Source organism: Egretta garzetta, unplaced genomic scaffold (assembly GCF_000687185.1).
Source record: "Egretta garzetta isolate BGI_Z169 unplaced genomic scaffold, ASM68718v1 scaffold287, whole genome shotgun sequence".
Lineage (NCBI taxonomy): Eukaryota > Metazoa > Chordata > Aves > Pelecaniformes > Ardeidae > Egretta > Egretta garzetta.
In genome coordinates, this window is record NW_009260435.1 from 1,142,899 (window position 1) to 1,156,032 (window position 13,134).

The following is a 13,134-nucleotide window of genomic DNA, read 5'->3' on the forward strand; positions in this document are numbered from 1 at the left end:
CCGACGTCACCCACCCGTCAGGGCTGGCCACGGGGCCCAGCAGCCTCCTGCCTTCACCCCTGCGGCCCTCAGTAGGTTCCAGAGTTAACAGCCAGCTCCCCCCCGCCACCGGCCACCACCTGGGAGCGGGATTTAAATACCCAGAAAAGGCTCAAAAGGGACAATTTTGGCGCTTTGTCGCGTTTTTCACCTCAAAGGATCCCCCCGCCGCCCCGGTTGCCCCCTCGGGGCTGCCCCAGATGGGGGAGGGGAAGCACCCCCCCATCCCACCCCCCCGAAAAAACTGTAATTAGACCAAACGGCTTTAATACCTGGTGTATTAATTAATTACTCCCAGAGCAGCCGCTGGGCTGGAGGTGCCCGGCTTCCCCAGCGTGCCGCCATGAGTGAGCAGGTGCGTGCAAATGTGTGTGTGTGAGTGTGCAAGAGTGTGCGAGCATGGGAACACACGTTGCAAGTGTTGCAAGCTTGTGCAAGGCTATGTAGGCACGTGCATGCGTTTGAGCAAGTGTGCGCAAGCGTGCGCAAGCGTGCAATTGTGCATGCATGCTCAAGAGCGTGCAAAGGTGTGCAAGCACGTGCACACATGTGCAGGTGCTGCAAGCATGTGCACAGAGTTGCAAGCACGTGCAAGCATGCACAAGCACATGCAAGTGTGTGCGCAAGCCCAGGCAGACGCATGCCTGTGTCGCAGGCCTGCGCAGTACTGTGCAAGCCCGTGTGCGTATGTGCGTGCACTTGCATGTGTGTGCAAGTGTGCGCAGGCACACAAGCATGCACAGGGGTGCACGTGTTTGCAAGCGCCCATATGAATGCGCGTGCATGCATGTGCACACCAGTGTGCAAGCACGCATATGTATGCAAGCCTGTGCATGCGGCTGTAAGTACGTGCATGTGCATGCAAGCGCGTGCAAGTATCTGCAGGCATGTCCCAATAAAACCCCATGGACGGGGATGTTGCCCAGGGCGGGCACCCATGGGTGGGTTTTGGAGGCGCAGAGCGTAATCCTGCCGAAATCCGGGGGCTCGGCGGCTGTTCTTTGCCGCCGCCCGGGTTTATTTTTAAACCCGTTGGTCCCGAGTGATTCACACGCTGCCTGTTCTCCTCTGCTCCCCGGCAAGTTTTACACGACCAAAATAGATGTTCTGGAAGGAACGGGCTGCGCGGCGAGGCCGCGGCGGGGGAAAGCAGGGTGCTCCCTCCCTGCCAATGGGGATCCCCACCTTCGCAAGGGTGAAAATGTTGCTGAGCCCCCCCAGGATGGTGTTTTTAGGGAGATGCCGGTGCAGACCCCCCTAGGAAGTGAGATTGTGGGGTGGTGTTTTAACCCAGGTCATAAATACCAGGCTTCAGCAGAAGGCACTGTGTTGGGGCATGCCCCCATGCCAGCCCCACTGGCGCTGGAGCACCCCAGGCCCTGCAGGCTGGTGCACCCAGCCATGGGTAAGCCGGGGGAGCGGGCAGGGTGGAGCTGGGATGTGATGGCGAAGAGGCCCTCAGCGCGCCCAGAGCAGCGCCCGGGAGGCAGAGCACCCTTTGCAGGGGCAGCTATAGGAAGAGCCAGGCAGAGGTGGAGCAGGCATCCAGGGTCTAAAGCACTGGAGGCCACCAGCCTGGGCCAGAAGGTAAAGCTTCTACTCCACAAATCCCCAGGGCATTTACGCTGTAGAGCAACGCTTCCCACAGCCAACCCCAAAAGACGCCATTGGGACACTGGGTGGCAACAGCAGGGCCTCGGGGCAGAGCACAGGATGACCTCGCAGGGGTGAGAAGCCTCTGATCTGCTTTTGAGAAGCTTTTGCTCATGCCAGGCGAGGTAGTGCAGAAGGAGTGCTATTTACACCAGCCTCTCAGAGCTCTTCAGGACTGGACCCCCTGCCAAACCCCAGCAAAAGGAAGCAGCTGTAATTGTTTAGGTCTTTTGGGTTACTCAACTTAAGAGAAATAACCATGCCAGGACAGGCAGGCCGGCAGCTCAGCAGTCCCAGCTCCCTCCCCTCAGCCTCAAACGCAAGACCAGGAGAGCATTTACAAGCGAAACAACAGAGAAAAGGGGCACAAGTCTCCCACGCCCCCAGGAAACAGGGCACGGGAAGGCAGCCCTTCCCCTCCCACCCTGAGCAGGAGGGAAAAATACCCCTCTTCCCCCCAAACTGACCTTAATGTCCCTGCTCCAGGGCAGCTGGACTTCACAATCTTCCCCTGCTTAAGATGTATCACTTCAGAGGAGCAGCGTTTGGGTATCCCTTGGCAGGAGGGTAAAGAAATACAGGACTTGACAAATTCTGAATATTTTTAATTTGAAATTAATTTAATATTTTTAAATTAAAATTAATGATTAACAGGTTTCCAGACACAACAGCTGATTTAACTCATTTAAGACCAAGCCACATGTACAACAGTCCCCTCAGCCAGGATTTCTCCCTGGGAGATACTCCGCTTCGAGCAGAATGTGGTTTCCAGCCCGGCAACCTCAACCATCAACGACAAAGACCCCGACTGTCCCAGCTCTGTGGGACAGCAGCACCAGCAGACTCTTTTCCAAGGAAAATACTATCCACACCAAGACTCTCAGATGCAGGCCTGGAACACTGACCACCACGTTGACCACTGGCATGTGGGAAGGCCACAGAAGCAAAACCAAGGTCACCACAAGGTAGCATCCTGGCACAAAGTAGTGCATTGTCCAGGTGTGGACAGTAAGAGGTCAAGGTGAAAAAAACTGGGGGAGCCCACACCTTCTCATCCCCTCAGCAGCAGAGACTAAAGGCAGTTTATCCAGCTGAGCAGGCACCCAGCAAGCCCCAAAACCACCAGGATGTTCCTCCACCCTGGCACCTCCGGGAGCAAGCACAACCCATTCTCCTGCTAACAAAACCCCCTTGCACGGTCTCCCAAGCCCCTGCTGAGCATGAAAAGGCACCTTTTTCCTCTTTAGAGTAATTTATTTATAGGTTTAAAGAAATAAAAATAGAAGAAGACGCGAAGAGTGCACACTAAGGAAAAAAAAGTTCATTGCAACAAAGCAAGAGCAGAAGCTGGGGGCGGGAAGGGGTCCCTCTGCTGATCCAGCGGCTTTTGAGAGAGAGGGATCACTCCTGTGTGCACAGCGACCGAGGTCAGTGGGACATGCCCTTCAAAACCCGCCAAATTCATTTTCACAGTACCCTATGTAAAGAGGCTGTGCCTGGACACCACGCCTGGAAAGAGAGCAGAGAGATGGCATCAACACAGACGGCCCCAGCGGAGCCCGGGGTCAGGTCCAAGGGGTCAGAGGAGCACCAGGTAGCCATCAGTGCCCTGTTTCAGGCACGACAAGGAGGGAGTGGTTTTCATCCTGCGCTTATAGACTCATTTTTTTGCTCACGCATGGGAGCATGGGGTAAGGGCAGGCTTCCCAGGGAAACTGGTGCCGCAGGAGGGGTGGCAATAGCTGACGGGTCCCCCTTCCTCAGCATGAAGCCCTCTTCTTGACAGAGCCACCAGCCCACGCTGGCAGCAGGGGCTCTTCCAGCACAGCACAAAGCAAGCTCTGCCCACGCACAGGCAGGAGAAAGGCTGGGAACCTTCCCTAAGAGCAGGGGTCATTTCGCACCGGGCAAAACCCACTTTGCCCTTGCTGCCCTCCCCAGGATTCCACCCAGAGAGGGTGGCATTTGTGCTGTCCCCACGAGCTGTCCAGCTGTGAGGAGAAGCATTACCCGAGAAGCTTGCAGCGGAAGTCAGCCAGCCGCACGTAGGCATCCTGCAGGTCCCTGACGGTCACGTTACTCCACAGTCTCTCAGCTACGGCCCCAGCTCTTGGCCTTGGAGGAACGAGGGACAGAGGCAGTCAGGTCAGAGGGGAGTTTGAAAGCTTCTTGCACAAAGCCCTGAGCTCCCAAATGCCTTCCCGACCGAAGTCCATCAGCACACAAAGGTGCAAGGCTTCTGTGTATCAAAAGATCCGCTCCTAGACACATGCAGATCAGGACCTACCAGGGTGACAGGAGAGAGACCAGCATTAAACAGGAACTGCTGGCAGGGGCAGGTTGTACATGAGGACATTGAGTCCTACAAACCCTCATCTGAGCCTCAGTGGAGCTGTTACTAGCATGGCAGTGCTGGCAGGGGACACGGACAAGCACCAGACACAGACCAAACACGCAGCGTTCAGCACACGTCGCTCAGCGACGAAGGAAGCAAGCCTGAGCCCTGCCCTGCGCGACTCAAGCCAACCTCCCCACGGCTTCTCTTACCAGAGCCTGGGGGCCAGGTTAGTGACGTCCACATATTCACCCCACATGCATGCCTCTCCGCCGATCACCCGATCCTTCTGCTCGGGGCTGCCTGCCAGGGGACACAACATTCAGGTGATGGGGTGTTGTACGATAATGGGGTGACTTATTGCCCTGCCCACAGAGGTGCCTGTAACAGCAGTGAGCAGCTCGGCTATGGAGGCAATAACTTGCCCTTCTGGAAGCCCCCGCTTCAAACCCTGGCCTGGGGGAGAGCGGAGTGGTTTTTGGTCAGCACAAGGGAACGGGACATGGCACAGGAACCAAGGATATGGTCACTCAAGCACCTTCACAACAGCAACGAGAACAAATTAGCAAGCCCCCCAGCCCCAGTGCTACCTCCCAGTGACAACTCATCTGTCATAGGGGAAGGGGACGCAATGAACACACCTTCAAACTTCAAGGGCTCCACCTGGTAGGCTGCCATCCAGTCCTGCCCGTAGGAGATGTGGTTGAGGTACCAGGGGGCAGAGAGCAAAGCCCGGTAGCCAGCCTTGGTGACATTGGCCAGCTCCTCCATGTAAGGTGCGCAGTTCTCCTTCCACACATGGATGATTGTGTCTGGCCTCACCTGAAGAACACGTGAACCCCGTGGGCACCAAGAGGGCAGCTCACCGGCAGCACCATCTCAAGATCAACCCCCCTCCTGTAACAGAGTAATCCCCGCCAGCCCCAGCATGGCACCAGTGTGTCTGGCCGAGGTTCTGGCACTGTTCACCTCAGCACAGGTAACTGCGTTAGGGAAAGCAGGCAGCTCTCACCTTCACTCTGTTGTCAAACACCTCCTGCCACACGATATAACCTTTGCCAAGGGAAGAGGTGATGTCCAGAAGCCTGGAGAGGAAAGAATACTGAGTTTTGGGTCATCCCAACTACACGCCCCTCTCTTCGCTGGTTGCATACAGCCAAAGCAGTAGCACCAATATTCCCAACACCCACAGCGGGATGTGAAGGTACTTCTGAAGGAGAAGAGAGAAAGCACAGCCCTCAGGCTTTTCTGAAGGTCAATCTCCCAATAAAATGTGGCTAGGCTACTCCCTTTGGAGTCAGGGAAACATGCGGGAGATAGGACAAAGGGAAACAGCCTCAAGTTGTGCCAGGGAGGTTGAGGTTGGACATGGGAAAAAATTCCTTCCCCAAAAGGATTGTCAGGCACTGGAAGGGGCTGCCCAGGGCAGGGGTCGAGTCCCCATCCCTGGAGGTATTTAAAAGCCAGGCAGACGAGGTGCTGAGGGCCAGGGTTTAGTGGTGGAAAGGCAGGGTTAGGGGAATGGTTGGGCTTGATGATCTTAAAGGTCCTTTCCAACCTAAATGATCCTGTGCCTGAATGAGCGTGCTCTCGAAAGGTGGCCCTGAGACAGCAGAAGACATTTGTGCCGGTCACATCCTGCAGCTGCAGGCCCAGGATGCAACTGTCCTTACCTCTGGATGTAGAATGACTCTAATTTTTTGTAATCCTCGCCAAAGCCCATCTCCTTCATGAAGGCACGAATTTTTGGATTGGATTTCCTGTGTACCAAAAAGAGAAGAGAATAAAAGCACTGCAACCCAAGCTCTGGAGTAAGGCCAAGCCACGGCCAAGTCCTTCCCACATTGGCCCAAGGCTAGCCCAGGCATTCCAAGAGCTTGTGGCTGTGCCAGCACCAGCGGCTTCCCACAACCAGCGTCACCATAAGCACAGAAACCCCAGGCACCAACACACAGAGCCCAGGGGAGCAGGACACCACAGATCTGCAGATGATCGTGATCAAAAAGCAATAGGCTGGGACTCCAGTCCCAGATACTTCCCTCCAGTCCCCATCCAGACTGATCTCGGACTCACCAGCATGTGAAGTCCACCTCATCACCACCGAGGTGAAGAAAGAAGTCTGGGAACACAGTGCTGACCTCTCGAAACAAACTGGTCACAAACTCATAGGTGCTGTTAAGGATGGGGTTGATGGGCCCATAGGTCCCAGAAGGATTCTTCCCCAAATAGCATGGAGTTAGGAGGCCTGGAGCACCTGGGTCGTAACAAACACAGGACAGTGAGGAAGGGGCTAAGCATGGCCATATCAACCCATATAATCCCCCAGACCCTCCTCAGCACAGCCCAGGGCCCACCAGGGGACAGAAGACCCAGGCACAGCACACCAGGCATAAACAGCAGCAGCAAAGTGACCTCTGGCTCAGGAATCCTCACCTGATGGGGAAGGATCTGTGTTCTGCACTCATCTTGTGCTCCCCCCATGCTGCCCCAAACACATGCTCCCAGGTAAGCTCAGCAGGGCTCAAGCCTTTTGGGCTGGACACCTCTTTTTCCCTCCTGCGACAGCTATTCTGTGGGTGGCACACAGACACACCAAATCCTTGCAGGGTGCCAGAGTTTTCACCCTTCCCAGGTTTCCCCTTGGTATCTCTAATTGTGAGCCCCACTACTTTTTTCAGGAGATTCCTACAGGAGAGCACACACAGAGCTGCAGGGGAAAGATAATGCTGGTGCAGCCCCCAGCACCCTCCTCCAGCTCCACGCACCCACTGCAGACAGGGAAGGGGGGCAGGCACAGTTTTGGCCTAGACCAACACGCACAGGTTGTGCTGTGGTGCAGGACATGGCATTTGGAGGTGGGAGGACAAAGCAAGGCAAGGGAACGTCATCCTGGAGCTTTTCACACTTCCAGACATGGAAGAGAAGGCACTTGCAGTCTTTGGAGCAGGGAGCAGCCTGTCAGGGCTGGGACACAGCTCAGCAGAAGGAAGAATCTTGGTCAGCCGCACCCCCAGTTAAACCCAAGATCCTTGCAATGCCCACAATACTGTTTTTGGCAGATGTTCCCCCCAGAATCACCCGGCTTGGACCCAAGAAGAGATGGAAATGTTTTCCCTTTGGACTTTGTTCTGTAAGTTGGACCATTGGGTCCTACTTCCCCCAGATGATGGTTTGCTCCTCCTCAAAGCCAGCCCACAGGACACAGCTGTCCACACCCAGCTTTTGGAATCCAGGTTGCAGATCCCCTTCTTTCCCCCTGCCCCAGTATAACTACAACTCTCCTCACAGCAGCAGTAGGTAGGGTCTGCTCCTCACCTGGACCCCAGGAGAGGGTGTGCCCAGGAGTGTCAAACTCTGCGATGACTCTGATGCCACGCAGCCGGGCGTACTCGATCACCATCTGTACGTCACTGGCTGTGTACACGTGGGTCATGGCATTGAAGGCTCCCTGGGGGAACACGGGAGGTCTCTGAGCCTTTCTCAGATGTTGAGGGAGGGATCTGCTCGCCCTAGGCTGGGTGCTACACGGCAATCAGGGTGGGTTACCTGCTTGCTGAGCTCTGGGAAGGTTGAGCTCTCGTAGGGGAAAGACGGGTCGTCCACAATGTGCCAGTGAAACACATTGAACTTGTTGTAAGCCATGACATCCTGGGAAGGAACAGGAACAAAGATGAACCCACCCTGTCCCTCCTGAAAGGTCACCCAGCTTGCCACAGAAAGGGGACAAGGTCCCCATGGCTCCAGAAGGACAAGACAGAGTCCCTAATCGCTCCCCAGGATCCAAGAGGGATTCAGACACCTCAGATCGTTGCAGGTGGTCAGTAGTGCTCCTGCTTACAACAAAAAATCCCTCTTCTCCATATAACTGAGCCAACGGTGGGGACCTGGAAGCTTAATTCTGCTTGGGATGAACACAGAACCACCACCCACCTTTGTCTAATGTGGCTGGGAAGAAGTCAGCATTTTCCCCTGCCTCAGAAACAACCTGGCCTCGGAAAGTAATCTGGATTGCAGGTATCCAAGATACCTCAGGGTTTTCTTCCTTATCCTATTTACAAAAGGAGCTGAGGAATCACCCAAATGAGGCAGCTGCAAGTTACACTGGGAGCAAACACAGCCATGGGCACTGGGAAGGACCTACAGCACAGAAACATTTTTCCATGATGCACATCTGTGTATTAAGAATTGAGGTCACCCTGCCATCCCACCCCAGCCTGCTGCTTCACTTAGGGACAAGTAAGCCGGTTTTGTTCAAAAAGCCTAGCTTTGACAAGCTCTTCCTCGATGAGATGTAGATGCAGTGGCCTATGCATTAGACAGTTCCTAGGATCTTTGGAAAGGAGAAACACAAAAAAGCCAAAAAGCCCTCCAGACCACTCAAGGAGCCCTCAGCTGCCACAGAGGAAGGGATGCTGAGCTAAACCACCCCATCTCCCAGCACAAGCGCCCTACCAGAGTTTCCAGGATGGCTTTCAGAGGCAGGTAGTGACGAGAGGTGTCTAGCAACAGTCCCCGGTGAGGGAAGCGGGGAAAGTCCACGATTTCTGTCTTGTTGATGTAGTACTGCACACGGAGAACATGAGGAAGAAGTGAGCAGGGCTTTGGGCAACACAGCCATTAGCAGGAGAAAATCAGGGTCACCTCTGTCCCCAGGGCTGACTCCCCCTCACTGCCCAGAGTGCAAGCTTGCCAGGAAAAGCCACAATGCTTTCCCCGCTCAGAAGGCAGGGATCTGGCTGGATTTGTGAATCTCTACTTGGCCCTTGGCGAGGCTGTGCTGCACTGCTGGTACCCCCTCATCCCAGCAAGCCTCAGCCTGTCCCCACAGAGGCAGGAGCATTATGGAGAGCTGACTGCCCCTGGGAGATGAGGCCAGGACTCACCGTGCCATTCTCATCTCTCCCAACGAGCTGGCTGAACGTTTCCAGGCCTGCAGAAAAACCACATGCAGTCACTTTCTCAGCACAGATTCCCCCAAAGGAACAGAGCTCAATTAACAAATAAGTCTATGGAAAGACAGAGACACAAAGACATCCCCATAGGCCTGGGGCAGGGAGAGCAGGCATGCCCGACAGAAAGCACACCTCACCTCTGAGAGCTCCCCAGACAGCATCTGCAGAGAGCAGCAAGGAGCCTTCTGAGACAGACAGCTTATCTGAAACACAGCATCAGAGGGGCGGCACCTCCATTAGGTCCCACACTCACCACACGCCGCTACAGGCCACAGCAGCGCCAGGCAGAAGTTTTGATACAGGACTGTACCCTGGCATACCAGAGAACCAACTTGGGTTTGTTTTTTGTTTTAAACCTCCCACTGCTTTATCAGCATCCTCAGGTAAGTTGCTCCCTCCCTGCCCCTGTTTCTCAATCACACAGTGAGGATGCTGCCTCCCTAAAACGGGGGTAAGTGCTTGCACAGTGCTATTTACAACTGACAGGCATGGGCACAGCCACGCGCCCGATACGCACAGCTTTCCTTGGAGTCCAGGCTGGGAAACCCATCACAGCCTGGCGTGGCAACAGAGACAAGCAGCTGAGTGCAGGGCGTCCCCCAGGGTTCCTCGTTCTCTGCAAAAGACACAGACCACGGACATCAATCCCATCCTGGCTCTTTTCCCTGCTTCCAGCCCACCGCCGTCTCCCCAGCCCAGCTTGCGACAGAGGTGCAGGAGTACATGGACTTTTAACACACATGGCAGAAACGGGCACCCCCCTCCTTCATCCCAGAGCAGGCACAGAAGGGGCTTCTTTCAACACCGGCAACCAGGAGCACGTGAGCTGATCCAAACCTTCAGCTCGGAGGTCTGCTGGTGAGGAAGCCCCCAGGGAAGGCTTCGCAGTGGAAGCTTAAAGGAACATACAAAAGAGGAGAAACATCAGAGTATGGTCTAGCAGCAGCCCCCAAGGCTTCCCAAACACCAGCCCCTGCGCTAAGCCATGACTACCCAAATCTTCTCCAGGGGGAGTGAAGAGCTTCACATTTCCAAGCTCTCCCAGTGCTGGGGGGGAAAAAAAAAAAAAAAAGCACAAACCCAAAAGCTCTGCTACCCTACTCACAGTTCTCAGAAAGGGCAAAGAAACCCTGTAAAAAAGGGTGGAGAATAAATCCAAGCATATTGCAGAGTTGGGCTGAGTTAGAGGCCACCAAAAGGTCTCGCCCAGCACAGAAAGGCTCCCAACCTTCACCTTCTGCAGAGGAGGTCCCAGGCACAGCAGCTGGAAAAATAAACCCAGCCTCATTCATAGAATCATAGAATGTTTTGGGTTGGAAGGGACCCCTAGAGGTCATCTAGTCCAACCCCCCTGCAGTGAGCAGGGACACCACTAACTAGATCAGGTTGCTCAGAGACCCATCCAACCTGGTCTTCAGACCCCAAGCAGGAGGTCTGGCCACACTTCTCCATCTGAAGGAGGTCTCCCAAGGATGCACAGCCCCAAGTCCTCACTGGAGTTGCTTCCCAAACTCCAAAGGGAGGTGTTCAGCCTTCGCTGAGTCACATGGGTCTACTCACAGCAGCCTCCGGGCCAGAAGGAGCACAGGTTAGCTGGGTGGGTCCCCACTAATCACAGCCAAAGTCCATGCCTGCACCCCCACAGTGTTCCCAGGAACAGCCGAATACGGTTACTAAAAGATTAAAAGCTGGGCTTTGAGTAAGGCTGGTCACAAGCTGGGCACCAAGCAGACTTCAGAGAGACCATGGCACTGCCAGCATTCAGATGAAACACAGACAGCCGTGCTCCAAAGCTCGCAGGAGCCAGAAATCCCAAATTTTTTCATGAAGGAATGGCAAAACCTCCGCGGAGAGAAGGGAAACAGCTCAAAGGTAGTCCTCAGTTTTAAGCTTTCCTCTCGGTTACAGACAAGCTGGTAGCCAAGGCAACCTCGCAGCCGCGCGAGCTGGCACACCGGCACAGCAAGCCCTGCTCCCTCTGCTCGGCAAGATGGCAGCTCCCCAGGGACAGCCACTGTCAAGATGGGGGACACAGGTAACGCTCATTCTGTTGAGAAGCCTCAACAGAATTGGTCCCACCACCATGCACCATGTTTAAACCTGCCCAGGGAGACGTTGCCAAACCCAAACGTGGCCTCCTTGGCCAAGGAACAGGCAGGCACCACCACTATCACACCGAGAAGGCAATGCAGATGGGTGCAGCAGGGATCAGTGACCCATCAACCACAACAAGCTCGAGTTCATAGTTCAAAAGAGCACTGTGAAGGTGCAAGTTGAGTTATTTACAGTCATGGACTGGAAGACAAGGACGCTTAACACAATGATCACGGTATGCTGGCAGCAATAAGACATCAGGTATGGGAGGACCTGGCTTGAGCTCCATGCAGGGTCCTGGGTCTCTCCCAGACTCATTTCAGAGCCGCCCAGCTTAATGACAAGAAACAAGGGAAGAGCAGCACAGGAAAACACAACTAGAGATAAAGAAAAAAACCAAAACTCTTCACCTTGAGAGTGGTCAAACACTGCAGCAAGGGCTCAGTTCTCCATGTCGGAATGTGGCAATTTCAACTGGATGCAGAAGCATGACCCAACTGCAAAGTTGTCTCTGACTCCAGGCTTGGCTCTGTTTTGAGCCAGGGCTTGACCAAAGACCTTATGTGTCCCTCCTAATTTAAACTGGTCTCCGTTTTCATGCCTGCATGAATGCAGAGTTTGGACGTAATCTCACTTGATTTTTAAATTGACAGAGCAGCTTTCTGAAACAGACAGAGAATGGTTTCTTTCTTATTTTCTCTATTAATAGAAACTATTTTCTTCCACACACAGTTTCCATTGCTTGTTATTACTAACTACCCATGCAGAAAATACCAAAGGCAGGCAAAGAGGGGAAAAAAGCCTTAAAATTAAGCATGTAGTTTGAGTGTCATAAAGCAGGGCACATGGAAAAGCGATGAGTATGCACCCAGAGCTCAGTCTTGTGATCACAGGAAGTTGCTCCAAGTGATTTGACAGTCACATTCCCCTCTGAGAGGAACAGGAAAACGTGAATAATTCTATCAGCTGTTTAAGTTTAGTTCCTAGCAGCAAAAAAAGAAACAAGAGGAATCTTCTCTGCTCCCAAATCGAGTTCTATTGATACTTACAAGAGTTGAAGAAAGAAAAGAAGCCACATGGGTTCTTCTCAGTGTTTCAGACTTGCCTTTTTCAAAGCACCATGTACTCAAGACGAAGCAGATCAGCTTCCAATGCCATTACCCTTCTCCACTTTGATCAGCGGTGACAGAGTTCACGCTGACGTTTAAAACACTCAGAAGCAAGAGTTACTAGCTCTTATTGATGAATGAAGCATTTCATATTTCCCAGATATAGTGTTTCAGCCTGCCACAGACCCCTGTGGACACCAAGTATCCGTGTGTGCCAGCTCCCCAGCCTGTGTTTGCCTCTGCAAATGGAGACAGGGAATTTCCCGCATTTTATCCTGGATGTGCAACAGGTCCTATCACAAAGAAATCCGGGTACAAGAAACCGTTATGACTGATCCCAAATCAAGCCTGGGCTCTCAAAGCTTTTGCCGTTCCTCACCTTACTGTACAATTTCAGGGTGACTCCAAGAGCTACTACCTCTCTCTGCCAGAAAAGCCACACTGCCTGTGGATGCTTAGCAGCTCACCTTATGAAAAAAGGGCAGGAAGAGCCCCGTGGCATGAGTATGTCCTTGCTAGAAACACATACGAAGCTGCAAGAGTCTTTCCTCCAGGTAAAGCTTCATGCTCGGACACCAAGACCTGCTAGAAACAGGAAGAGCTGAGACTTGTTGAAAGCACTAAAGCTGGAGCGATTGCAACACCCATAGCAGCTCTCCCTGCAGTCACAAGAAAAGGAAGCATAACGAAGCGCTGGGGAGCTGAAACACAGTCTGGGGGAGATAAAAAAATGAGATAGAAAGAGCAAACTCTTGATAGCAAGAGCCTCAGTCCTTGAAGGAAACGCAAGTGCTCTCTGTGCCAAAGACGATTAGGTTTTATTTTAAAACGCGTGCACCGCAGGCGTTGCCCTCCACATGCGAACGCAACACTTTGCTGGGAAACTAAATGCAAGCTGCCGCGCCACCATCACACCGCACAGCCATCATCGCGCCTCACCAGCCCCTGCTGA

General features: G+C 53.6%; 1 protein-coding gene and 1 long non-coding RNA gene across 6 annotated transcripts; both read right to left on the minus strand.

The window, feature by feature from the left end:
* Nucleotides 1–2,349: 2,349 nt before the first annotated feature.
* HEXA (hexosaminidase subunit alpha) lies at nucleotides 2,350–8,572 on the minus strand. 5 transcript variants are annotated; one of them, XM_035899441.1, is made up of 10 exons: nucleotides 7,958–8,572; nucleotides 7,574–7,675; nucleotides 7,343–7,475; nucleotides 6,101–6,281; nucleotides 5,701–5,787; nucleotides 5,040–5,112; nucleotides 4,669–4,849; nucleotides 4,240–4,330; nucleotides 3,703–3,807; nucleotides 2,350–3,201 (listed from the first exon to the last, which is right to left on the minus strand). In XM_035899441.1, exons 2-10 carry the CDS (start codon nucleotides 7,667–7,669, stop codon nucleotides 3,138–3,140), a joined length of 1,011 nt encoding a protein of 336 aa, XP_035755334.1. In that variant the 5' UTR covers nucleotides 7,670–7,675; nucleotides 7,958–8,572; the 3' UTR covers nucleotides 2,350–3,137. The 5 variants fall into 5 exon arrangements, with proteins under 5 accessions (XP_035755334.1, XP_035755335.1, XP_035755336.1 ...); XM_035899442.1 differs by having other exon boundaries at nucleotides 7,574–8,091; nucleotides 8,480–8,560; XM_035899443.1 differs by having other exon boundaries at nucleotides 7,574–8,075; nucleotides 8,480–8,550.
* Nucleotides 8,573–9,514: 942 nt separating this feature from the next.
* Nucleotides 9,515–13,128, minus strand: LOC118452806. The gene is made up of 3 exons (XR_004842656.1): nucleotides 12,650–13,128; nucleotides 11,484–12,475; nucleotides 9,515–9,595 (listed from the first exon to the last, which is right to left on the minus strand). It is a non-coding gene; the product is annotated as an uncharacterized LOC118452806 (long non-coding RNA).
* Between the last annotated feature and the right edge of the window lie 6 nt (nucleotides 13,129–13,134).